At 46.1% G+C, this 27,219-nt stretch overlaps 1 protein-coding gene across 1 annotated transcript; it reads left to right on the forward strand.

Annotated features, from left to right (window-relative positions):
• Window positions 1-653: 653 nt before the first annotated feature.
• On the forward strand, window positions 654-27,217 carry MKI67 (marker of proliferation Ki-67). The gene is made up of 15 exons (XM_024751589.1): window positions 654-781; window positions 1,175-1,364; window positions 4,352-4,430; window positions 4,522-4,637; window positions 7,734-7,800; window positions 9,700-9,745; window positions 10,188-11,258; window positions 12,561-12,736; window positions 15,657-15,978; window positions 16,068-16,189; window positions 16,297-16,468; window positions 18,319-18,474; window positions 19,420-24,350; window positions 25,237-25,680; window positions 26,953-27,217. Exons 2-15 carry the CDS (start codon window positions 1,273-1,275, stop codon window positions 27,016-27,018), a joined length of 7,860 nt encoding a protein of 2,619 aa, XP_024607357.1. The 5' UTR covers window positions 654-781; window positions 1,175-1,272; the 3' UTR covers window positions 27,019-27,217.
• The last annotated feature ends 2 nt before the right edge of the window (window positions 27,218-27,219 follow it).

The following is a 27,219-nucleotide window of genomic DNA, read 5'->3' on the forward strand; positions in this document are numbered from 1 at the left end:
AATACACTCGGAGTTTGTGAAGCAGAGAATACAAAGTACAGAACCATGTGTATATTATGATGGTCTTCGTGCGTTTTTATAAGAGAATAATGCATGTGTAACTGGGAAAAGACACAAGAAACTGCTTACAACAACTGGTTATTTTTAGGGAGATATAGGAATTTTTAAAAATTGTAAACCTTCCAGCAATGAGTAACATATTATGTACCACTGTTAACTGTACAATTGTGTTTGGTCCTTAGAGAAAAGAAGGCAAGAAGGGTTTCGCGGCGGAGGGACCCTGTTGCATTTCATACCCGTAGGTGCCGTGGAAGCTGAGGACCCTCAGGTGGCCGTCTTCCGCGGATGCACCGGAGCCAGCCCGGCCGAGCCCGTCCGCCCCGCCCCGCCCCGCCCCGCAGAGCCCGTCCCAGCTTGCTCCGCCCTCTCCTTTCCCATTGGTCTGCCTCCTCTCCCCTGCGCCCAATCGCAGCGCTTAGCGCCAAATTTGAATCGGTGTTATCGTTTGAATCTGGAGGGCGCGGCGGCGGCTTTCCGCGCCAGAGCCGCTAACGCCGGGCACCTCCGGGACGCCTCTGGGCAGGGTCAGCGGGCCACCGGCGAGGGCGAGGGCGGGAGGAGCGGGGACTGGGGCCACGGCGGAGGTGGGGGCGGGCCAGAGGACTGAGGCCCGGTCCCTGCAGCGGAGGTGGGCGCGTCGCCGGCCCCTCCCGGTGCGGACTCGGGTTGCTCGCCGACGAGCGGCGGAACCACTGGTGTCGCCCCGGGAGACTCGTCCTGGGTGAGCCGCGGCCGGGGAGCTTCGGGGGCGGGGGCAGCCGGCGGGGCGGAGGCCGCGTGGACCACTCGGGGCTATGCGGACACCAGCGCCGGAGCGCGGCCTTGGCCTGGCTCGTCCTGGGCTCTGGCGTGGGGTCTCGGTGGGAACTCCGGGGAGCCAGGAGCCTGGCGGCCGGCGTCCTGGACGCAGGTGTCTGGAGGGCGCTGGGTGGTGGAGGCAGCCCCGGGCCTGGCTGGGGCTTCCACCGGGGTCAGGTAAGGCGTGGGTCGGGGCGGCAGGGGCAGCGGTGAATAGTACACGCGACCCCAGTTGGTCACTTACAAGTAACTTCTTAGCTCTTTGCTTTAGAATAACCCTCACCCCCTGTGTGTTTTATTTTTGTTGTTTTGTCAGTGGCGTGTAGTCAAAGGATTGCTTGTAAGTCTGCTTCAGCGAACCTTTTGATGCCTGACCTTCCGGTACGGATTATAGTCAAAATCCCTCTTTAGAGAATGGGTCCTACAAGACGCCTTGTTACCATTAAGAGGAGCGGGGTCGACGGCCCCCACTTTCCACTGAGCCTTCATACCTGCTTGTTTGGAAGGTGAGCCCTGCCCACCCGCGGACAATTTAGACAATTTAGCTTAAAAAAAACCCCTCAATATTACTAACCAGAGATGAACAGACGAGATACACAGCTCTAGGAGTAGTCAGCCCTCGAGTCTGCTCAGGACTTCCTATGTATTGTCAATGCTACCGGTTGTTTATTGTGAAATAGAATTCGAAGACAACGTTTACATAGTTGTGTTTTTTCAGTCAAAGAAACATTTTTTAATTGATTTGATAAAAATATAACTGGAGAAAAATGTGAAGGATTCTCAAATCCTGCTTCACCTCAGACTGTCTTTAGAAAGCCATCGTGTTCGTCTGAAATCTCTCCAAACTGGGCATTCCTTGGCTGCTGGGCGATATTACTGAACAAGTGAAGGAAGGAATCTGTGCATGGCTTGTCGGTCTTTTTGGAAAAATGGAAACGGGAAGGAAAGTCCTTCTGGTTGCGTTTTGAGAGCTTCTCTTTTGTTGCCTTGGTGTTGGTGGTGGCCGTAACTCTGGTCCCTGTGTAACAGGCACCATTAATCCCACCGCCTCTCCTTTTCTAACATGTGATGGATAAGTTACCCCCCCGCCGTGGAACCCTGTGTGGTGGAACCCTGACCCCCTTCTCCCCATACCCCATCCTCCTACCAGCCCCACTCGGCCACGTTCCACCACACTTCAAGCTCTTTCTCCCCTTGGTGCTTTTAGCCAGTTCGAACTTTCACCTCTGGAATTTCTCTACCCTCCTACGTGACTGATGGCTTTACAACTTTCAGAGACAGGGTCCATGTTACCTGAGAAGAAGCCTGTGCTGAGCCCTGCTCTTGTCTTTCCTAACCCCACACATGGTGATGAGGCTGTGGCTTGCCTGTTTCACGACGAAGCTCCCCAAGGACAGGGGCTGGCTAGTTAATAATTCTGTACTCGGTGTCTGGTGTGGGGCCTGGCATATGAGAGGTGATCACTATTTAGCACGCTGGCAATTGTCCAGTCATCACATCAGCTGGGAAATTGAGTTCGGAATCAGTGTGCGGCAGTGGTTATCAACTGAGAGCCGTACTGCCCCCCAGGAGCTATTTGGCAAAGTCTGGAGACATTTTTTTCACGTCACAACGTGGGAGGCACACACCACTGGCGTCAGGGAGCAGAGGTCAGGGTTGCTGCCAAACCCCCTACAATGCACAGGACAGCTCCCGCTATGGAGAGCTAGCTGGCCCCAGATGTCAGCAGCACCAGGCTTAAGAACCATTGGTCTGTAGTGATTCCTGATGGCCGTCTCCTGCCAAACAGATTCTCAGTTCTAATGAGATCGTCTTTTTCTGTCTCTTGCTGGGATGTTCTGATACCTAAAAATCAAATTCTCTTCTTTGGCTTAAAGTAGCTGTTCACTTTCCATAGCTTCCACTCTCTTCAAAAGGGAAAAACCAAAAACATTTTGGTACCAAATAGCAGTAATTCTGTTATTATACTGTAGTGATTAAGTGTATTTTTATGCGAGATTTTATAATCCAGAAACCCACTCGTAAGTGTTTGGTCATGGTACAGGTAGGAAGGGATATTCTTAGACTCCAGAGGTGCGTATTGAGTACAGAGAGGAGGCATACGGTCTGTTCAAACGTGTAAAAGCACAGGATGGTAACAGGAACACCAGAGACCCAAAGAGCCTTGCTAAGGGCGTCTTTGAATAGTTTCTGTGTAGGTTTGGGAATTCTCCCTTCAGCTGCTTCCTGCTGATGTTAGTTTTCTGTAAAAAGACAGGTTGCGTCTAGATAATTTGTTGTTGCTTGTAGATTAGTGTCTGTAATGATAGGAGGCTTGTGACTCTGTCAGTTAATAGTGTCGTTTATTTATTTATTTTTGGCTGCATTGGGTCTTCGTTGCTGCGCACGGGCTTCCTCTAGTTGCAGCGAGTGGGGGCTGCTCTTCGTTGCGGTGCGCGGGCTTCTCATTGCGGTGGCTTCTCTTGTTGTGGAGCACGGGCTCTAGGCACGCGGGCTTCAGTAGTTGTGGCTCGCGGGCTCTAGAGCGCAGGCTCAGTAGTTGTGGCACATGGGCTGAGCTGCTCCGTGGCATGTGGGATCTTCCCGGACCAGGGCTCAAACCCATGTCCCCTGCATTGGCAGGCGGATTCTTAACCACTGCGCCACCAGGGAAGTCCCAATAATATAGTTTTAAAACAATAAAAAGCTCACAAGTTATGAGCATTTACTGTGTGCCAAGCGAATGACAGACATGAGTAACATTTAATTTTCTGAAGAACACCATGATATGTTTGCCAATGGAGTCCTCTTTGTATATGAAGAAACTGAGACACGGAGAGGTCCTAGCATGAAATAACAGCACTTCAGGTGATGATTAAACCTTGAAACATACATAGCATTACCAATAAACATACATAAACCTTTTTTATAGGAAAAAAAAAAAGCACAGAGTACAAACAAGTATTCTCCAAACTGATGTAAAGTACTCCTCTAGTTGGATCTTATAAGCATAGATATTTTAGTGAAAGGCAATTCAATTTTGTATTCTAATATTTTCCATTATAATTATTTTTCAGTACTCTTAAGTTTTAATGATTTAAAATAGTTGCTTATACAATACTTATAAAAATTGGGGGCAAAATGAAAAGATCATTTACATTGCCCAGTTTGTTTTTCCTTTATGTCATTACATTTACAGATCAAACATAGTGTCAGGGGCTTCCCCGGTGGCGCAGTGGTTCAGAGTCCATCTGCCGATGCAGGGGACACAGGTTCGTGCCCTGCTCCGGGAAGATCCCACATGCCGCGGAGTGGCTAGGCCCGTGGGCCATGGCTGCTGAGCCTGCGCGTCCGGAGACTGTGCTCCGCAACGGGAGAGGCCACAACAGTGATAGGCCCGCGTACCGAAAAAAAAACAAAAAAACATAGTGTCAGATGCTGTTTTATTTTGAATCACTGATGTAAGTTTTTTAAATTGCAGCAATCTAAAAAATCTTTATTCTTTTGAATTAAGGGGTATCGAGTGTGACATTCGTATTCAGCTTCCCGTAGTGTCCAAACAACACTGCAAAATTGAAATCAATGGACAGGAGGTGAGCGGGTTTTTGGAAGTCTGTTTTTTAAAACTTTTCGCTTTTTATCCATTTATTAGTTTACATGTTTTCCTCCCTTTTCTACTTGTAGGCAATATTGTTTAATTTCAGTTCCACAAATCCAACACAAGTAAATGGATCTACTTTTGATAAACCTGTACAGCTAAAACATGGAGATGTGATAACTGTTGTTGATCGGTCTTTCAGGTAGGTAAGAAATGGGCTAAAAAGAAATAGACCTTCTGATCCACCAAAAACCAGCCTCACAGTCCATCAGTGATCCTTCTGTGATGCGGGTGAATGTCAGCATGTTTGAGGTTGCCATTCCCAACACAGTCTTTATCTAAATTCATACGGATCTAGAAGGAATGGCAGGTGAGGTTTATTGTGTGCTCCAGCTCAAAGATTAGAGAGCACGTAACTATGCCAAGGTGGCCAGGTCCTAAAGGAGGTTCGTTTGGTTACAAGTGTTGTGAAACTGCATTCATTTTACTTTTTTTATTTTAAAGTAAAATACACTCATAGAGAAAGTTACAAAACGAGATGTATGACCCAGCTTACCATGAAGTGACCAGCCTTGTGATAATCACCCGTCACGGACCGAACTGTGCTCTCCCTAAATTCCCAAGTTGAAGTCCTGACCCCCCAGCTCCCCAGAATGTGGCTATCTTTGGAAATAGGACCTTGAAAGAGATGATTAAGTTAAAATGAGGCCATTAGGCTGGGTCCTAAGTCAATCCGAGTGGTGTCCTTACAAGAAGAGGAGATTAGGACACAGAAGCCAGGGAAGGAGGTGTTCAGAGTGATGACCGTGCCAAGCGGCAGCAGAGGGCGGCCAGAGCCCAGGAGAGAGGCCCCAGGGAAGCCAACCCTGCCGACACCTTGATCCTGGACTTCCAGCCTCTGGAACTGTGAGAAAATAAATTTCTCTTGTTTAAGCCACCCAGGGTGTGACATTTTGTTATAGAACTAATACACCACCCAAGTCATAAACAGAGCATTTCCGGAAGTTTCTTTCATGCATCTTCTAATCATTACTTCTTCCCTGCACCAAGTAAACCACTAATGTGGCTTTTCTGAGAGCATGAAAGTCTTTAGAGTTCTACTACCTAAGCATGCATCTCTAACTGCTATGGTTTTGTCTGCCTTTATTAAACTCCATAAAGTAGTAACTGAGTTCTGCTTTTACGGTTGTGGGATTCATAGCATGGATTGGGATGGATGGAATCATCCCAGTTTGTTCCTTCTCGCTGCTTAAGGATTTCACTGAAATAAGATCCACAGTTACATACACAATTATACACAATTTATTCATTCTGGATGGACATTTGAGTAATTTCCAGTTTCTGAAATGAGTCAGAGCTTGCTTTTTATGATCAGATATGGTTACATTTTTACTAATCTGTCCTGGGTGTTTGGAAAAAATGTGTGTTCCACAGCTGCTGCTTGGAGTGCTCTATCTGTGTAGGTCCATCAGATTCAAATTCCTGACTCTAGGATCCTAGTAAATTTTTCCCCTGATTCTTAGTTACCTGGACAGGTAAGCTGAAATCACGCATTGAAGATATTTTTTTCTTTTTGTTTTTTAACTTTGTCAGTTTTTTGCGTCCGATATTTTGAGGCCATACTATGGGTTTAAATTAAGAAGTATCTCCTCTTGGTGTGGATGAAGCTGTATCATGTATCATTCTGAAATGTCCTGTACCTTTAGTAATGCTTTTTTTTTTTTTGCGGTGCGCGGGCCTCTCACTTTTGTGGCCTCTCCCGTTGCGGAGCACAGGCTCCGGACGCGCAGGCTCAGCGGCCATGGCTCACGGGCCCAGCCGCTCCGTGGCATGTGGGGTCTTCCCGGACCGGGGCACGAACCCGCATCCCCTGCATCGGCAGGCGGACTCTCAACCACGGCGCCACCAGGGAAGCCCTTAGTAATGATTTTGATGAAAGATTTCATACTATAGTTTTTTGTTTTTTTTTTTAATCACATTGCTTTCAACTTTCATAATCCTTAAGGTTTAGATGATCTTTTGGAACCAGCTGTTAGGTGCACTTTTGTCTATAACTGGTTGATCTTGATGGATTGACCTTTTTATCATTATAAAATGTGCAGTGTCTCTGTGAATAATTTTTATCTTACATTCTATTTTGTTTGGTATTGGTACAGCCTCTCCACCTCTCTTCTGGTTACTGTTTGCATGGTATATCTTTTCCCATCATTATCCTTTCATCCTATTTGTGTCTTTGACTCTAAATTGTGTCTCTCGTAGGCAGATGTAGTTGGATCATTTTTGTCATCCATTCTGCCAAATGGAACTCCATCTTCATTACTGCCTTCATTTGTATTAAATAGATATTTTCTAATTTGAATATCCTGGTCGTTTCTTTTTCTGTGCTTTTTGTGAATTTGCCTTCATTTTTAAAGGGTATTTTTTTATTAGATAGAGAAATAAATATTATTTCTAGGCAGGAAATATTTGATGAGGAATGGAGAGCAGAAGTATGTCCCCCAAATGAGATGCTGCTCAAATTAAGATTAGTTGAGGTGACAAAATACCTCCAACAAAGACTAGGACATGGGTCATAGGAAGAAGGGCTTGATTCAGAACTCTGGTACCATGAGAAAGAGTTCCAGACGATTGGCTGCTTCAGAGCTTACGTAGATGGTATCTAAATTCGAATCAGGCTGTCTCACCGAGGTACCCGAGTTCAGTATGTGTTATAAAAGTTTCTGTGAATGGATACCTGAGGTCTGTTAGAACAGCCACGTCTCTTGCTAAATATCTTTGCGTCTTCCTAAAATGTGCCTGTCTTTGTTCAGATACAGATGGAGTAAGTGGGAAGCTGAAAAGATCATAGTGATCTTAAAGTAGAGCTCTGTGATTACCCTGTGGTGAATGACGTCACAGAGTGATAAAGGTGTCAGATGCCACCCAGCTTCTTGGTTGACCTTCCAAGCCATCAGATGATTTCCACGAACAAAAACTAGCAGACACCGGGTTTTGCTCTCTTGTGCAGTTGGTTCCAACACAGGAGGTGCTCAGGGAAGTTGTTGAATCTTACAGACTAGTCAGGGTTCAGAAATTTAATCTGGTCCCAACCTCTGACCGTGGTGTTCCAGAAGAAACCAATTTACCTAAGTTTTTAGCATAAAAACACTTTCCTGATTTCTTTCCATGAATAAGGTAATATCTTGAGTAAAACCTGATCTTTGTTCCTTGCTCCTTAAACATTAGTCAGATGTGGAAGTTTTATCATTGGTTACAAATCTTTAATCTGAATATGTGCCTGTCATTCTGTGCACTTCAGGTATGAAAATGAAAGTCATCAGAATGGAAGCAAGTCACCTGAATTTCCAGGACAAAGATGGGCACAGGTGATGGGGGGATATTATGGAACTTTGGGCTCTGATTCTTTTGCATGATGATATGAAATCATTTATATGCACTTTGACACTGATTTCTCACAAGGGAGAACGACTTACCAGTTATAGTAGGAAAATGTCTCTAAGGTAGTAAAACAAGTTGAACTTAGATATATTAAGATAATTTAAACTATCTTTCCTCTTTTATTCAAAATGAGAGTACTAGGTGTTACACTTTGGGCCCAAAGTCTCCTGAAGTATCCCACAATATGATTTTGCAAACCTTTGGTTAGGGCAACCCTGACGCAGAACTCAGATTCCAGAACCACATGATCTGGCGGCTCATTTTTTGTCCCATTCTACTCATTGGTCTTTATTCATCCGGAATAATCACATCAGAGTTGTAGGTACCAATGATGCTTCCCAGTTTTGACAGACAAATGACCCACGACACTGGAGGAGAGTTACTGCCCTGTGTCTTATCAGTGGAGAAAACGTACTCCAAATGGCCCACCTTATTAAAATGCAGTCTGGGCCCATCCTGGGAGATTTAGTAGGACTTAGAAGGTTCTGGGTTAATCCTGAGACTTCCTATCCTTCTTACTTTTTATGAAGCTACTCAAGCTATTCTCTTCTGACCAGGTTGGAATTCCCTGGCTTAAGAGTCTTAGCACAGATACTCCTGAAATCAGCGGTGGGCTCTGCATTTGAAGTTCCCTGCTCCTGCCATGTGCCCTTGCTTCCCCAGAGGACTAACTTTAATGTCAACCCTGCTCATCAGCTTTGGGGGAAAGCTAGCTTTTGAGGTACCCCACCCACCAGCCAACGCCGCTTCCAACTTGTTAGTAGGTATAAGGCAACCAACCAAAAAGCTGGACTATGGGTTAGATAAGAGGTCCCCGTGGTCTATGACCTGTTCATTATCTGGACTGTGATAATGCAAATACTGAAGTTGAATACTTAGAACATGTTATTTGACAGTGATTTTTATGGCTATTGGATATTATAGTACAAAAAATATGGGCTTGTATTTTGCACACAGTTTTAAATTTTAATTCATTTTTATTGTTTAGTCATATGATTCCTTTTGTCAACCTCAGATTGGAAGTTAGAAACCGAGCCCTCACATGGGAAGTTTGAGAAGCAGCATATTCAATACCAAGATATCGGAAATTGATTAAAGAAAGAAGTTAAAGTATTTGCCTTTGGATATATTTTGTGATTTCCACCCCTAATAATTCAGAGGATATTATTTTTCCTCCTTTGAAACAATATTGGACTTTTATATCTTACACCTGTGTTATTCTGTAGTTGTTCCTTACCCTCTAAAAAGCTGCCTGGGAAGGAATGTGAAGGTGGCCCAGCAGGAGGGCTGCATCCCAGCCCCGTGCTCTGAGGGTACAGGGCCTCTGGGTGCATTGCTTTTGCTTTTGCCTTAACTTCTGGGCTTTCAGATAAACCCTTAGTACCTGCCAACAATGAGCATACACGCTAAGTGGAGCCCCACTTCACCCACGGGTCCTTTAGCCAACTTCTGATAAAACAGTGTAAAGTCAATAATTCTGTGCCCTTGGTTCCCAGATACTGAGTGTGGATGATGTTTACTTTTAGCTTTGATTCTTCTTTCATAGAAGTTCAAGGAAGTTATAAAAAGTCACTGCCGTTCAATTTAAGCAATTTTAATCTTCAAGTTTGTTTCTTATTCTATTACTATATTTTTAAAAAATCAACTGAGAAATGCTTGTGTTATGAGTACCAGCCCAATGTCTTGGGCTCGTTTCTCAAAGTCGCCGAAAGTTCTCTAAGAACAGTTGGGTAGAGAAGGTCATCAAAGGAAGAACATTTTAGTAAATGTGACTGTCGGTATTTGAAAAGGCATCTAAATTGCTGTTCTTATCTGCCAATTCACAGGAGCCTTCGCGTCGGGTCTCAAGATCTAGCTTCCCTTCCAACCTTGGTTAGTAGATTTTTGGTTTTGTCTGGGATCCTGTAAGATCTGTTCTCTGTGTAGCTTTGTGGCAAGGAAGGGACAGACATAGGCAGACACCTGAGTTAACTTTTCTCACAAGTGATGTATGGGTGCCATATGCTTGTTGGAGGGTCCATGTAGAGATGAATTGTCATGCTCAGTTGTTCCCCCTAATTCTGAGCAGACTGATAGCATTGAATGTCTCCTGTTGGTTATAGGAGGTATAGGAGGCTAAAGGGATTTATTTTCATCATGGAACTAGTACCAGAACACCATTAGAATACATTTTGGACAGTAAGAAATTTGTAGGCTAAGTGGAAAGCTAGGTTTTTAAGACAATTTGAAATAATTTTAAAATGTGAATATTGCCCATGTTAATCATTGAGAAAATCTCGAATTTCTGCTTCCTATTTCATAACTCATTGTCAAGATGGAAAAGTTCAAGATTCCAGTGCCCGTTCAAAATTCGCGGAAGACGCTGCTTCCGGAAGGCCTGTGGTGCATGGGAAGAATGTCACAGGAGCTGGTATTGTCTCAGGTGACTCAGAAGATCCTGTTGCTGGGAAGACACCTAACAGCGTTCATTCCTCGGAATGTCCTGGAGATAACGGCAGAAATGCAACAGCTCCCACTGCTGGGGATTCTCAGGAAGCTTCCAGTGTAACGTTCGGGATCGGTAATGGAGAACTGAAGGCTTTTTCCTCTAGAAAGTGTCTTAAGGAGAGTGACCAAAATGAGTCTCCCTTTAGGAAGCTTTATGAGTCAATGAAGGTGGAGTTAGATGTGAAATCAGGAAAAGTCAATGTTCTTCAGAATCGCAGAAAATCAGGATCACAGAGTCATTGCACACCAGAAAAAGAAAGCACTGGTGGTTTACAGAGCGAGACTCTGGTCTCACTTAAATCCAGACCCAAATCGGGCCAAAGCCCCCAAATTAAGGCAGACCCTGCTTCAGGAGAACAAGGAAGTAGCCAGACTGAGGGCAAGAGGAGTGATGAGCCATTTCAGATGCCCAAGGAGACCAGAAGTCCCAGCAGCCTCTGCACAGAGATAGAGACGCTGCAAACCACGACCCCTGAAAGATATTCACAACAAAGTCCCTCATGGAGTGGGCGGAGTGAAGACCTGAGTATTGTCAGTGGTGGTGCATCCCTGAACCTAGATCAAAGTGAAGGCTCCAGGGCAGATATTAAAACGTTTCCTCCTCGGAAGTTCTTACCTAGTATTCAAACGCCCCTTAAAGTTGAGAGTTTTGGAAATACACCAGAAAAACTTTGCCCCAGAAAGAGGAAGAGGAATCCTACAAATGTTGACGATCTGACAACAGAAACAGAGATTCTGCATCAGACAATTTCAGCTCCATTTGTCCCTCAAGTTGAAAGGAAGATTCAAAGCGATTTTCTCAACAAGCCTGAGAAGCTGGGCATGGCAGCTGATCCGGTGTGCCCTGGGTTACCCGGTCTTAGCTCGGCTGATGGCAGCAGCTTCGGCGATTCCACGAGTAAGTTTATTTAACTGTAAATTTATTCCCCCCCCCCCAAGTTTACTCCTACCTTATGTCTAGGTATGAATTAGTGGGACCTTCCTTCCTTCACGAATGATTAGCTGTGAGGCACATAAAGGCACATATTCATCCTCTACTCATAGATTTGCGTGAAGACCCAGATAACCAACCAACCAGAAGAAGTGCTGGTTATTCGGGAAGAATTAGCAGGGGGCCTAAGGAGATAAGGTGGTCCAAAAGCATATTTGATTCTTCCGTCTACCACAAAACAAAGGAGAATAGCATAAGCATAATTGCTTTTCACAGGAGTTTAATTCTGAACTAAAAGCTCTTTTATCCTATGAGTTTGATCCTCTAGAATAAGTCAGTGGAAATCCCTTGGAAATCTTTTCATGTGGGGTGGCTCTTAGAACACACCTGCCCCATCCCCATGGGTTTACGTGCCAGGTGTTCTTTTACGTGCCTTTCGGACACTCATTTCCCATCTTCTGTTCTGGCAGCAGGAGGGCCCATGGGACAGGAGTTTTGTTATCTTCCTTTTGCAAATGGGGAAACCAGTAACCTAATGGCACCCCATGGGTGGCAGAGATGTGACCCGTGGAGCAGACGTGGTAGCTCCAGGGCCTCCCACGCTCCTCGGGGGCCCCCAGGTGTTCTGATGCTGTGCCCTGCTGTCAGCTCTGCTTCTGCAGGGAGCCCCCAGGGCAGGGGTGTGCGGCTCTGAAAGCAGACCCACGCACTTCAGTCATGGAGTCCCCACAAGTCTTACGAATGGGGCGCCTCACTCAGGCAAGGGTTTATGTTGACAAGTGGTTCACAAAGATGGATAGTGGGGCTTGGGACTCGTGAATTGCCCATCTGTCAATACCACCAGGAGAGGTTTCCAGCTCGAATTCTACTCACTGGGTAGGTCTGAGTGAGACCCAAGGGTGAGTCTCTTGGAAAAGCTTTCTCAGGCCACTGCTGAAGCCTCATCCCCTTCATGCCCCTGCTCCGAAGTGGGAGCCACTGCTCCAGGCCACTCCCTTTATTAAGCTCTGTCCGCACAGGACTTGTCAATGTTTAAAGAAAGTCCTTGTCCTGTCAGGTTGGGACTTGGCATTTAGTGGTTTGTCCTGGATCTTTCCTGAGCTCTTGAAGCAGCATCACCTTCGTCAACATTACAAGAGAGTAAAGGTGTGTGAGGTGCCAGGTTTCAGTGAATTTACAGTAAGTTTGTCTTCAATGGTAAATGGAAACAAGTCACACCTATGGTACTGTTCTCCTTTGCCTTCTCCACGTCTGTACCCATTCCTCTAGATAAGATGGATGAGGTGTCCCTGAAGAGGAGGCGGGTCTCCTTTGGTGGTCGCCTGAGACCTGAATTATTCGATGAAAACTTACCTCCCAATACACCTCTCAAAAGAGGAGAGACACCAAAGCAAAGACGGTCTCTGGTCACCCACACGCCAACCGTCCTGAAGAAAATCATCAAGGTGAGTTTACCCACTGGTCCCCGCTTCGGGTCTGATGATAGCATACATCCTCGGTCCATATTCTTCCCAACCCCTCACACTGGTAGAACGACAGTGAACACCTTTTTCTTTCTAATAACAAAGTAAAAATATAAAAGTCTCTGTGAGAGCTCATTCATGTGGGTGTTGGGAAATGAGCACCTGGGTTCCTAACCACAGCCCGAGGGTGACTGAGCACACGTGGGTCCTCAGGACTTTCCTTCTCTGCAGAGGCCTCCTGCTGACCACACTTGCAGGGCCAGGTGGTCATGCTAGGGTTATAGTAAATACATTTGGAAAGAATCTGGAGGATCACGACACAGAACCGTAAGGTTTTGGTGTTTTTCCCTTTTAGAATTACAAGGTGAAAAGAAAAATCTTGGGTGGCAGCACACCCATGATTTTCATCATCAGCTCTTTACAAGTTTTCATCACCTACCCTAGGCTGTGACCTTAGATCTCTAGAAAGGTGGTGGCCCACAGCTCGCCTTCATCAGAGGGCCTGGGAAGTCTTTATTTTCCTTTCACACTAACGGGCGTGTGAGGTATGTCTCCTTTCCTTCCCTTTTATATGGGCTCCCGGAAGTGAGTGGCTGTCTTTCCATGCAGATCAAAGGTGGTTAAATTCCCACGGACGGTGTTTCCTTAGACTTAGATAAGAGCCTCACTCATGAGGAAGTGCCTTTCATCTTTCCACCTGAAATACCCCAATTAAGATTTAAGATTTGTTCGGTGCTTTCTTTCCCCCCCGCCACTTTTTTTTTTTTTTAAGTGAGAGACGTAGACTCCCATCTCTACCATATACTTGACAGACACTGGTTGAAACGTTTGGTGCTTCCAGATTTAAACAGTTTGGGATTGACACGTATACATGGCTATATTTAAAATAGATAACCAACAAGGACCTGCTGTATAGCACAGGGAACTCTGCTCAATATTCTGTAATAACCTAAATGGGAAAAGAATTTGAAAAAGAATAGATACATGTATATGTATAACTGCATCACTTTGCTGTACACCTGACACTAATACAACATTGTTAATCACCTATACTCCAATATAAAATAAATAGAAAGCCTGGTGGTGCTGGATTCTCTTAGCTTTTGCTTGTCTTTAAAGCTTTTGATTTCTCTGTCGAATCCGGATGAGATCCTTGCCAAGTAGAGTGATCTTGGTTGTAAGTTCTTCCCTTTCATCACTTTAAGTATATCAAGCCACTCCCTTCTGGCTTGTAGAGTTTCTGCTGAGAAGTCAGCTGTTAACCTTAAGGGAGTTCCCTTGCATGTTATTTGTCATTTTTCCCTTGTTGCTTTCAGTAATTTTTCTTTGTCTTTAATTTTTGCCAGTTTGATTACTATGTGTCTCTGTGTGTTTCTCCTTGGGTTTATCCTGTATGGGACTCTTTGTGCTTCCTGGACTTGGGTGGCTATTTCCTTTCCCATGTTAGGGAAGTTTTCGACTATAATCTCTTCAAATATTTTCTCTGGTCCTTTCTCTCTCTCTTCTCCTTCTGGGACCCCTATAGTGCGAATGTTGTTGCGTTTAATGTTGTCCCAGAGGTCTCTTAGGCTGTCTTCATTTGTTTTCATTCTTTTTTCTTTATTCTGTTCCGTGGCAGTGAATTACACCATTCTGTCTTCCAGGTCGCTTATCCGTTCTTCTGCCTCAGTTATTCTGCTATTGCTTCCTTCAAGTGTAGTTTTCACTTCTGTTATTGTATTGTTCATCTCTGTTTGTTTGTTCTTTAATTCTTCTAGGTCTTTGTTAAACATTTCTCGCATCTTCTCAATCTTTGCCTCCATTCTTTTTCCGAGGTCCTGGATCATCTTCACTATCATTATTCTGAATTCCTTTTCTGGAAGGTTGCCTATCTCCACTTCATTTAGTTGTTTTTCTGGGGTTCTACCTTGTTCCTTCATCTGGTACGTAGCCCTCTGCCTTTTCATCTTGTCTCTCTTTCTGTGAATGTGGTTTTAGTTCCACAGGCTGCAGGATGGTAGTTCTTCTTGCTTCTGCTGTCTGCCCTCTGGTGGATGAGGCTATCTAAGAGGCTTGTGCAAGCTTCCTGATGGAAGGGACTGGTGGTGGGTAGATCTGACTGTTGCTCTGGTGGGCAGAGCTCAGTAAAACTTTAATCCGATTGTCTGCTGATGGGTGGGGCTGGGTTCCCTCCCTGCTGGTTGTTTGGCCTGAGGCGACCCAACACTGGAGCCTACCCAGGCTCTTTGGTGCGGCTAATAGGGGACTCTGGGAGGGCTCACACCAAGGAGTACTTCGCAGAACTTCTGCTCCCAGTGTCCTTGTCCCTTGGTGAACCACAGCCACCCCCCCACCCCCCTCTGCAGGAGACCCTCCAACACCAGCAGGTAGGTCTGGTTCAGTCTCCTATGGGGTCACTGCTCCTTCCCCGGGTCCCGATGCACACAGTACTTTGTGTGTGCCCTCCAAGAGTGGAGTCTCTGTTTCCCCCAGTCCTGTCGAAGTCCTGCAATCAACTCCTGCTAGCCTTCAAAGTCTGACTCTCTAGAAATTCCTCCTCCTGTTGCCAGACCCCCAGGTTGGGAAGCCTGACGTGGGGCTCAGAACCTTCACTCCAGTGGGTGGACTTCTGTGGTCTAAGTGTTCTCCAGTCTGTGAGTCACCCACCCAGCGGTTATGGGATTTGATGTTACTGTGATTGCGTCCCTCCTACCGTCTCACTGTGGCTTCCCCTTTGTCTTTGGATGTGGGGCATCTTTTTTGGTCAGTTCCAGGGTCTTCCTGTCGATGACTGTTCAGCAGTTAGTTGTGATTCCGGTGCTCGCGCAAGAGGGATTGAGCACATGTCCTACTCCGTCATCTTGAACCTACAGAGAAGTTATGTTTGTGGTAAGGTTTCTTACGCACATTTAAATCTTGTCAGGAGCAGCCTCAGCCATCAGGGGAAGAAGGTTCTCCAGAAGCCTGTCTGGAGGCGACTGTGCAGGATGCGTTTGTGAGGCCTCCAGCTCCCAATGCTGCTGCCGCTTCTCCAGATGCGCCCGACCGCTGCTGTAGCTTATCCAAGGCGTCTTCCATCTCCAGCGACAGCAAATCTCCACATCAGACAGATATTCCCAAGAGAGGACGGAGAAAAAGTAGCCACCAGCCCTCCAAGAGAGCTTCCGTGGATCGAAGCCAGCATGGCATCTTACAGATGATTTATTCCAAGAGAAGGAGTGGCGCTTCTGAGGCCAATTTAGTTGGTTAGTGTTGTATCAGCAGATAGGTTTCAAGGTTGATTTTCTCGTTAGTGCCGGTTTTGAAAAGTCTCAACATCTTTTCCCTGTGACAGTGGCAAAATCGTGGGCAGACGTGGTAAAACTTGGTACCAAGCAGACCCAGACCAAAGCTGTTAAACGTGGACCTCCAAGACCCCTGAGCAAAAGGCAAAGAAGAACCAATAATACTCCGAAGGTAGGTGTTCCAATGTGAATTGCTCTTTGATACATAATATGATTAAGGGATACATTGAGTGTGGATTGAGGCTTTGACGCTTTATTGACTTCCTGATTGTCTTCCAGAAGCTGACTGGGATCGTTCACAATCAATTCAGCACAGGCCACGCCAACTCTCCCTGCACCATAATAATAGGGAAAGCTCACATCGAGAAGGTGAGCGGGCCAGCTCGGCCTCACAGGATGCTGAACAACTTCGTGGTCAACAAACCAATGGACTTTAGTGAAGATCTTTCAGGTAAAAGCATAGCCATGGCTCTTAGGAACCAGAACGCTTTCATCCTCCTGTGTGGGTCCACGTGGGTGGGTATCACGTTTGTTTATCTGCTGTGCGTGGGACAGGAGGATAAACCATCTAGTCAACTCGGGGGGTCATGGTATTCAAGGAACAGGGTGCTGGACTGGAGAACAAGGCCAGGTCCCTGACGATTTGGAGTCACGTGGCCTGTAGGAAGCAGGTATGGCAGGAAATGCACATCTTTACCTGGGAGAGCAGCGCGGGTATACGACGTTGGCAGCGGCTTTATGGTGAAAAAGCAGCCTTGCTCTTATAATTGCCAGAGTCGGAGCAATTGGTTTGAGTGATGTTTTGCTTCGAGATTTCTTTTCCTTCCGTGTAGCTTAGCCGGTTCATGAAACAAAGGCTTCTCTGAGCCATTCATAGTTGAGCCAGTATTGCTATTTTCAGTAAAAGTGTGATGTGAACTGCTGACACTTGTACTGGATTAGAACCACGGCAGGACCCTGGGTTTGGGATTTTCTGCTACGTCGTTTGACCAGTGGTTTCCATTCTGAGCACCTATGGAGGGAGGTGACACTTGAATCCATTAAGGTGGAACCTAGTTTTTATTTCCTGGCGGATTTTATTTCCTGGCGGATTTTAAGATGAATTGTTGTACCACTTATAAAACCTATGCAAAATACCCTCCAATCAGAATCCCATTTGGATCAACATATTTATTAGCTTTTTAAAAGCAAACTATAAAAATGTAGAACAGTGATAGCCAGAGTTCTGATAGCACGCTCCATGAGTAAAAAACAATTTGAGCTTCTACACAGATACACAGATATCTGTGTGTGCTTGTAAATTATGCACGCGTGTGAGTGTACTACTGTATGTCACGAAGCATTGAAGACAAATCCTCAAAGATATTTATAAGATAAGTAGAAGTTTAAATAGTACCTGGGATGGTCAATTTTTTCAGCCTTCCTTCAAAACATTTTTCTAGACACTCAACAAAGGCCACCCCTCGGTGTGAGTACTTTTATGACAAAACATTAATATGTGATGAAATATTAAATCTTGGATATTTTAAGTAAGGCCTGAACGGTGGCGGAGGAATGAGCTTTTTAAGTGAGTTGCCTGGCTTGGGTGCCTTCAGAACAGGCTTCCCAAACACAGTTTGCAGACAGCTGCCAGACCGAGAGAGTCGGCTGCTGGTCTGTTTTGGTCCATTGATGTCAGAATGAGAAAAGTAAGGAGAACAGGAGGAGAATGAGAGTTTGAGAAACTTAAATCTTCCCTTTAGAGAACTGGATGGGTTTGCTTGTTTGTTTTCTGAGATTATGTTAGTACTACCTTTTGGTGTTAAAATGAAAAGATGGTGATATTAGTACTTGACAATACTAAAAATGGGCAGTCCTATCTCACTTTTAACATTTGGACATTTTATTTGTACATAAACTCTTGTAGTGCATAACCTAGGACTTATCGAAGGAGCCTGAGGGCCCTGGATTTGGGGATGCATGGAGAGGGAGCCTGGAAGGCAGCCTCTGTCCTCTGGCCAATACTCACAGCAGGAGTTCACTCTAGAAGAGGGTGGACATCAACTTCCTTCATTACATTCTTTCCAAGAGGAAGGCCAGAGAAGAGGCCATATATGAGTCTAACTCGCCACTGCCCTCTTCAAAATATGGGTTCATAGCTGATGCATCAACCTCTCCTGTGAGACCCTGTCTCCCAGAAGTTCTAGGGAGTGATCTGTTGTTTGCCTTCCGACATTTCCTCTGTTGTACGTGAGGACAGGCATGCTGATTTGCAGGTATGAGCAGTCTGTTAACTGTTTTTCCACTATTTTCATGTAACAGGGCTGCCTGAAATGTTCAAGACTCCAGTGAAAGAGAAACCACAAAGGATGAGCCTGTGTCCCTCCATTTTTTCAAATTCAGAGGATTTGCTTGGAGAAGAGCTTCCAGTACCTCATTCAGGAGGAAAACCTCTGCTGTGTGCTTCAGAAAATTCTGGTGGGTTTCCTTTTTTTCCCCTGGCACTTTGATCTTTTCAGTGGAAACTGTAGATGGTCTTCTTTTTTCACAACAGCTACTGTATTATTTTGCTACGACAGATATTCCTGATAAAGTACCATGTCCAGCTTCCCTGTCCCATTGTTCTTAGGGGAGGTTTCTATCAGCAGCTGAAGTAGCACTGGCTTTCAGAGACTTGCATGGAAAGGCATATGCCTGTTTACTAACCGTAAACTACGGGTGTACACGTGGCCTTCATCTAGCATAAGTAAAGAGGCTGACAAGCAGGAAAGTGTAATGATCTCTCATCATACTTATATGTAAATTACTCAGATGTGAGAGTGCTGTCAATTACCAAAGAGAAAGGCAGCAGGTGTGCAGCACGCAGGTCCTCCCGTTAATCTCTGGTTGGGCACCTGCCACAGGGTGAGAGTGAGATGTGAGTCTGTTTCTCTCTCATTTACACTGGTCACCGAGTTTCTGTCATAGAGGGGACAGTGTGCTACACTCAAGATGCTTCCTGTTGCTAAAGAATTGATGTTTCCTGTGTAACATGGACCCTTAGCGCACTAAGTATAATCCATATTATTGCATTGGTGGTCCAGCAGATGAAACAGCTATTTCTCACGTTTGATGAAAAAAATGCGTGTGTTCAGCTCACTGAGACCTGGCTGGCAGCCTAAGGAATGTTTTTCTTTTATCCGATCCCCACAGACACTTACCACTGCCTATGCATGACCCCACTCTGTGTCACCCAAAAACATTGTTCTTAATTGTGTGTGGTTCATGTCAGGCAGATTTATGGCCACATAGGCAGCCTCCTATCCTGAGATGGATGGGAGGCTGGTTTATTGGCTCTTAAATACCTCGTGAGGCTAAAACACCACATTGGCGCACGGTGGGTGCACAGAATATACTCATCGTGCATGTTTTAATTTCTTATAGGACAGAATGTGTCCGCCGGGACTCAAGATGCACCAAAAGAGCTGTCTGATCAAAGTTCTGCAAGCCCTGCCTTAAGACGCCAGAGTATGAAAATTAAAATAAATGAAAGTATTACGAAAACTCCCAGGAATGTGTATAAAACAGCAGGTGCTGAGATGGAAACTCCGGTGTCTGAGGCAATGACACCAAAGACAACATCAAGTGCAAAGAAATTGAGAAGGTCCATGGAGCTCAGAAGCTCACAGGCACCAGGTGTAGAGTGTAAAAACGAAGGCCCAAAACCTGACGCTCTTGAGAACGTCTTGGGAAGATGTCTGAGGAAAGCACCACAGCCAGAGCAGAAGCTGGAGGGAGACGCGAAGGAGAGCGAAGCGCGGACAGAGCACATGGGGTCAAAAGGGAATTCCAAACACACGATAGCCATGAGGGGACCAAGGAGAGCCTCAGAGCTGAGGTGTGAGCTAGCAGCAGACCTGACCGCCCTCGAGAGCTTGCAGGAGACACAGCCTGAGGAAGACCAGCTGGACATCCCAAGTCCCCTACAGACCCCAGCTCATGCCAAGGAAGCAGTGGATGCAGAGAACAAAGCCACAAAAATGCTCTGTAAATCTCCCAGATCAGGAACAGTCCGCACGCCCACCAGGACAAACACACAGCTCAAGACACCTTCCTGGAAGGCGGATGTAGAAGATGCCTCAGCCCTCGGAAAACTCACACAGACACCTGGGAAGACTATGCCCATGCACAGAGAACCAGGTGATGATAAAAGCATCAAATTGTTTAAGGAAACCCCAAAGCAGAAACTGGACCCTGCAGAACATGTAGCTGGAAGTAAGAGGCGGCCAAGGACACCGAAGGGAAAGGCCCCACCCCTGGAAGACCTGGCTGGCTTCAAAGAGCTCTTCCAAACCCCACATCATGCCAAGGAACCAATGACTGATGACAAAACCCCCAAAATGCTCTGCCAATCTCCACAACTAGAACCAGTCAACACACCAAGTAGAAAGGGACGTCTCAAGACACCTTCCCAGAAAGTGGCTGTGCAGGAAGATGTCTCAGCCCTCAGGAAGCCTCAACAAACGCCAGGGGAAACCACACACTCACACAGAGAACCAGAGGGTGCTGCCAGAGGCATTGCAGTGTCTCGGGAAGCTCCAGAAGAAAAACTGGACCCTGCAGAAAATGTAGCTGGAAGCAAGAGGCAGCCAAGGACACCCAAGGAAAAGGCCCCACCCCTGGAAGACCTGGCTGGCCTCAAAGAGCTCTTCCAAACCCCACATCAAGCCAAGGAACCAATGACTGAGGACAGAACCCCCAAAATGCTCTGCCGATCTCCACCACCAGAACCAGTTGTTACATCAACCAGCATGACCAGACGTCTCAAGACACCTTCCCAGAAAGTGGCTGTGCAGGAAGACCTCTCAGCACTCAGGAAGTCCACACACTCACACAGAGAACCAGACGGTGGTGACAGAGGCATTGCAGTGTCTCAGGAAGCTCCAGGAGAAAAGCTGGACCCTGCAGAAAATGTAACTGGAAGCAAGGGGAGGCCAAGGACACCCAAGGAAAAGGCCCCACCCCTGGAAGACCTGGCTGGCCTCAAAGAGCTCTTCCAAACCCCACATCAAGCCAAGGAACCAATGACTGAGGACAGAACCCCCAAAATGCTCTGCCGATCTCCACCACCAGAACCAGTTGTTACATCAACCAGCATGACCAGACGTCTCAAGACACCTTCTCAGAAAGTGGCTGTGCAGGAAGACCTCTCAGCACTCAGGAAGTCCACACACTCACACAGAGAACAAGACAGTGGTGACAGAGGCATTGCAGTGTCTCAGGAAGCTCCAGGAGAAAAGCTGGACCCTGCAGAAAATGTAACTGGAAGCAAGGGGAGGCCAAGGACACCCAAGGAAAAGGCCCCACCCCTGGAAGACCTGGCTGGCTTCCAAGAGCTCTTCCAAACCCCAGATCATGCAGAGGAACAAATGACTAATGAGAAAACCACCACAATACCCTGTAAATCTCCAGCAGTAGAACCAGTCACCAGGCGAACAGGTAGAAAGAGACGGTTCGAGTCACCACCAGGGAAAGTGGATGCAGAAGAGCCCTCAGCGCCCAGGAAGCCCACACAGACACCAGGGGGAGCCAGGCATTCAGACAGAGAACGAGCGGATGGTGATAAAAGCATCAAATTATCTAAGGAAACTCCAAAGCAGAAACTAGACTCAGCAGAAAATATAAATGGAAGCAAGAGGCCGCCAAGGACACCCAAGGAAAAGGTCCAACGTCTAGAAGACCTGGCAGGTTTCAAAGAGCTCTTCCAAACCCCAGATCGTGCCAAGGAACTAAGGGCTGTTGTCAAAACTCCCAAAACGCTCCACATGTCCTCCCAACCACAGCTAATTGTCACACCAACCAATAGGAAGAGATGGCTCAAGACACCTCTGGGGAAAGCAGATGTAGAGACAGAGCTCTCAGCATGCAGAATGACACAGACACCAGGGGAAACTAGGCACTCAGTGGGAGAACCAGTAGGTGATGATAAAAGCATCAAATTGTTTCAGGAAACTCCACATCAGAAACTGGACTCATCAGAAAATGTAGCTGGAAGTAAGAGGCGGCCAAGGACACCCAAGAAAAAGGCCCCACCCCTGGAAGACCTGGCTGGCCTCAAAGAGCTCTTCCAAACCCCAGATCGTGCCAAGGAACCAACGACTGATGACAGACCCACCAACATACCTCGTCAATCTCCACAACCAGAACCAGCCAACACACCAAGTAGAAAGGGACGTCTCAAGACACCTTCCCAGAAAGTGGCTGTGCAGGAAGATGTCTCAGCCCTCAGGAAGCCTCAACAAACGCCAGGGGAAACCACACACTCACACAGAGAACCAGAGGGTGCTGCCAGAGGCATTGCAGTGTCTCGGGAAGCTCCAGAAGAAAAACTGGACCCTGCAGAAAATGTAGCTGGAAGCAAGAGGCAGCCAAGGACACCCAAGGAAAAGGCCCCACCCCTGGAAGACCTGGCTGGCCTCAAAGAGCTCTTCCAAACCCCACATCAAGCCAAGGAACCAATGACTGAGGACAGAACCCCCAAAATGCTCTGCCGATCTCCACCACCAGAACCAGTTGTTACATCAACCAGCATGACCAGACGTCTCAAGACACCTTCCCAGAAAGTGGCTGTGCAGGAAGACCTCTCAGCACTCAGGAAGTCCACACACTCACACAGAGAACCAGACGGTGGTGACAGAGGCATTGCAGTGTCTCAGGAAGCTCCAGGAGAAAAGCTGGACCCTGCAGAAAATGTAACTGGAAGCAAGGGGAGGCCAAGGACACCCAAGGAAAAGGCCCCACCCCTGGAAGACCTGGCTGGCTTCCAAGAGCTCTTCCAAACCCCAGATCATGCAGAGGAACAAATGACTAATGAGAAAACCACCACAATACCCTGTAAATCTCCAGCAGTAGAACCAGTCACCAGGCGAACAGGTAGAAAGAGACGGTTCAAGTCACCACCAGGGAAAGTGGATGCAGAAGAGCTCTCAGCGCCCAGGAAGCCCACACAGACACCAGGGGATACGCAGAGAGAGCCTGTATGTGATGGAAAAGACAGCAAAGCGATTAAGGAAAATTCAAGGCAGAAATTGGTCCTGGCAGAAAATGTAATTGGCATCAAGAGTCGGCTAAGAACATTGAAGGAAAAGGCTCAACCTGTGGAAGCCTCGTGCAGTTTCAACGAGCCCTTCCAAAAGCCAGGTCAGGCCAAAGAACCGGTGAGCGATGGTAAAATCGCTCCAGCGCCCTGCCGATCTCCACCAGCCGGACCAGTCACCAGGCCAGCAAGTAGAAAGAGGCGAGTCAAGTCACCGCCAGAGAAAGTGGGTGTAGAAGAGCCCTCAGCTCCCAAGAAGCCCACACAGATACCAGGGGATATGCAGAGAGAGCCTGTATGTGATGAAAAAGACAGCAAAGTGATTAAGGAAACTTCAAGGCAGAGACTCAACCCTGCAGAAAATGTAATTGGCATCAAGAGTCGGCTAAGAACATTTAAGGAAAAGACCCAACCCGTGGAAGACTCATGCAGTTTCAAAGAGCTCTTCCAAAAGCCAGGTCAGGCCAAAGAACCAGTGAGTGATGTTAAAATCACTGCAGTGCCCTGCCAGTCTCCACCAGCCGGACCAGTCACCAGGCCAGCAAGTAGAAGGAGGCGGCTCAAGTCACCACTGGGAAAGGTAGACCTAGAAGAGCTCTCAGTACTCAGAGAGCCCATCCAAACAGCCGGGGAAACCATGCACAGAGAACCAGTAGGTGATGAGAACAATATCAAAGTGTTTAAGGAAACTTCAAGGCAGAACCTGGACTCAGCAGAAAATGTAATTTGTGTCAAGAGTCGGCGAAGAACATTTAAGGAAAAATCCCAACCCCTGGAAGATCCGGCCGGTTTCAAAGAGCTCTTCCAAAAGCCAGGTCAGGCCAGTGAACTGGGAAACGATGCTTCTGGAGTTAAGAGAGCCCCAAAGCAAACAGCAGACAGAAGAAGACCTGTAGAAATATCCCGAAGAGTCCTCAGGGCCCCTAAAGTAAGGTTCATGGGAGACCTTGTGGGCAGCAGAGACCCTGTAAAATCACCAGGTGAAAGCTGCATCTCCCCATCCCCCAAGAGGAAACTGGGAGAAGATGCAAGGGTTGTGGGCAGGAAGAGGCTATGCCCCACGTTGGCTGCACAGGACCCTGAGGAAGAGAGGCCCCTCCAGAAGAAGCAGAGGACAGCCCCCAGGGAGAGACGGGAGCCCCCCAAACCCTCGGGAGTGAAGAAGAGAAGTCTAAGGATTTTGGCACAAAGGACTAAACCTGTGGGAAACCTGCCCAACAACGACATGAAAACTAAACCTGCGGATCCACAAGGAGAAGACGCGCACGCTCCAAATAAGGTGATGGGTGGTGTGATGTAATTGTGTGACGTAATCGTACCATGTCATCTTGGGTGGATGCTCTCCATTCTGGTATAACGTTTGCTGTAAGTTGTACATAACCCGAATGTATGTGTGGGTACCCTTTCCCCGTGGGGTCTGCGTTCAACACAGTGAGTAACTGCAGACCTTTGTAAAGCATCCTTTGGGGATTTCTAGAGAGAATAGGCTAATTTGGGAAAATAACTGGTCAAAATTATTATTACACATTTTGCCAAGAACTTCTCGGGAAGTGACTGAGTTGTGTTCATCTTCAAAGGTGTGGAACTTTGTGCCGAGAAAAAGTGGGCAATTCAGTCCTGCCTTGTTTCAGACGCCGAGACCTGGAGCGCTGGGTAGAAGTAGTATCTGCAGCAGTATTGAAACAATTAGAACAATTTTCACGGGGCGTGTGTCTTGGGAGACCTTAACTGTCAGGGTTGTCAGATAGGGAAGCTCGTAAATTCGATTCCAGAAATTGAGATTTTCCTGTCCTGCTCTATCAATGATTGTTAAAGGATTAGGAATCCATTTACTACCTGAATAATGGGGCATTCTCCTGGAATACCCTTTTAACGCTTGTTGTAATCAGACTGACGTATATGACATTCAGACGTTGTGATTGGAATTTATACTGAATTCCTTACTTATGGTTTATCAGTAGAAATGGTGATTCCTCCATTGGAACAAAGTGACAGGCACTCCCTTGACTCGATTAGATTACTGGCATCTTAGAAAATGAACCAATGGAAAATTTTCCAATTAATCCCCCTTTGAGTTCACTTTCGAATGATTTTCTCCATGTGGAGTTTTAAAATTTGTATTCCTCATTCTTGACGTTTTGTGGATGTCTTTTGAATTTTTTTAGGGAATGTCCCTGCGTACCAGGCGCCCCACTAAAACAAATATAGAGGAGCAAAGACCTGGGTCTCTTATATCAGCAGGAAAGATAAAAATAAAGAGAAGTGAAAAGAAGTCCACGGAGACCTCCCAAGAGATGAAGCTACAAAGCCCAGAAGAAGCAGCTGAGAATCCTACCGCTGGGGGCAAAGTTCAAGACAGAAGGAGGCCCTTGAGATCTGGGAAGCAGAATCAGAAGCCTTTGCCTGATGCAACAGAGGAGACAGCAAGGCGGGAAAGAGTGGAAATCCCCTTGAAGAAGCAGGAAGAGAAAGAAGCAACGGAATATTCAGACTTCAAGGGTTTGAGATCCAGGAAGATTTCTCTCCACCCTCGAGGAAACCCTTCGGAGAGTGAATCCGAGCAGAGAGTAACCCGGGGTGCCAGGAGATGTGCCAACAGCCTCCAAAAGGCAAGTAATTTCCTGTTTCTCTTTTTTTAAGTGCATAGAATGTTTCAATATGATTTTTGCCCCATGTTGCTAGAGCAGACACAACACATGATATGTAATAACATGCCACCAGCTCGCGGTTAGACTAATGTAAGAGGCATGAATCTAAGCCACATCTTGTGTCTCTATATTCAAGTGTATCTGGCTTGGGAATTCCACTTTGAATAGTAAATTCACATTATAAAGTCATCATTCAGGAAAAACAAGGGATGGGACTTCCCTGGCGGTCCAGGGGTTAAGACTCCAAGCTTCCACTGCTGGGGGCTCGGGTTCAATCGCTGGTCAGGGAACTAAGATCCTGCTTGCCGTGGCCAAAAATTTTTAAAAAAAGGAAGGAAAAGGGATTTATCCAGTTAGTATTTTCTGACTGCTCGTTGCATACCCTGTAGTAAGATTCCAGGCAGCTGTCTTCAGTCCCTGGTTAGAGATTGAATGAAACTTCCAGAGGGGTAACGCCTGATTTCGAAGGCGTCTCTTTGGAAAGCTGGGATGAAGAGCAGGTGGAGGTGTGTTTAGGTGGGTAGCACTCACTGTTCAGAGCTCCCACCCGGGAGGCAGTCTGGTGTCCTTTGTCCCGTCCCAAATGTGCTCTCCGCTGACACTCACGTAGCATTGAGGGGTGGTCCCCTTCAAACACCTCAGTTGTTTAGAAGACCCAAAAGATTTTGGTCTGAGAAAAAAACCAGGCCGAAACCTTTTGGGTCTTCTGGTTTTTAATCTGTTTCACATCTGGTCAAGTTGAGATTTTTAAGAACCTCATTTTTTATTTGTAATAAAAGTTTACAGCTTGATTTTTTTCAAAACAGTCAACCAACTGCAAGCACCTGTTAATAAAGGTCTTAAATAATTGTCTTTGTGTATAAAAGAAAAAAAATATTTCAGCCTGATTATACCTTTGAATTCACTTTTTCTGAATGGTATTTATGAAAATTAGTGAAAATGTATGTATTTGTGTGGAAATTTTCTTTCTCCTTTTATGATGTATGAACTTAAAAATAGCTTACAAACCTTTCTATCAAAGGACACAGTATTTAACTTTAAAAAATTAAATAGTAAAAACAGTTTAAGGCAACTTTCACAGGCTCTATCTTAAAGTTTATTTCCAACCTCAAGATTAATTTTCTAGAACTAAAGGCCTGCATCACACCTAGAAAGGATCGGGGTTTTTGCAGAGTCGGTTACAAAAATTGTTCTTTTAAATTACTTAAGAGTTATACTTTTGTTCCCAAACAGGAAAATGACAATGTGGGTGTCAAGAAAATAAGAACCAGAAGTCATCGAGACAGTGAAGATAAGTAGCCAAGAAGCTTAAAAGGGAAAAACATGTAATGAATTTAGTTTAGCGATAAGTTGTAGTACAATATTTGCCGTACATTTTATAGTGAATTCTGTAAATAATGCTATCTGGAGGGGAGGGCAGGCTTAAGGGAAGAAAGCTTGGAATTTTCTGACTCTGAATAGTTTATTCAAAACCTCCATGTGGAGGTTATGAAGGAGACT

The sequence above is a fragment of the Neophocaena asiaeorientalis genome, unplaced genomic scaffold (assembly GCF_003031525.2).
Source record: "Neophocaena asiaeorientalis asiaeorientalis breed wild unplaced genomic scaffold, Neophocaena_asiaeorientalis_V1.1 scaffold108, whole genome shotgun sequence".
In the NCBI taxonomy this organism is placed as follows: Eukaryota; Metazoa; Chordata; class Mammalia; order Artiodactyla; family Phocoenidae; genus Neophocaena; species Neophocaena asiaeorientalis.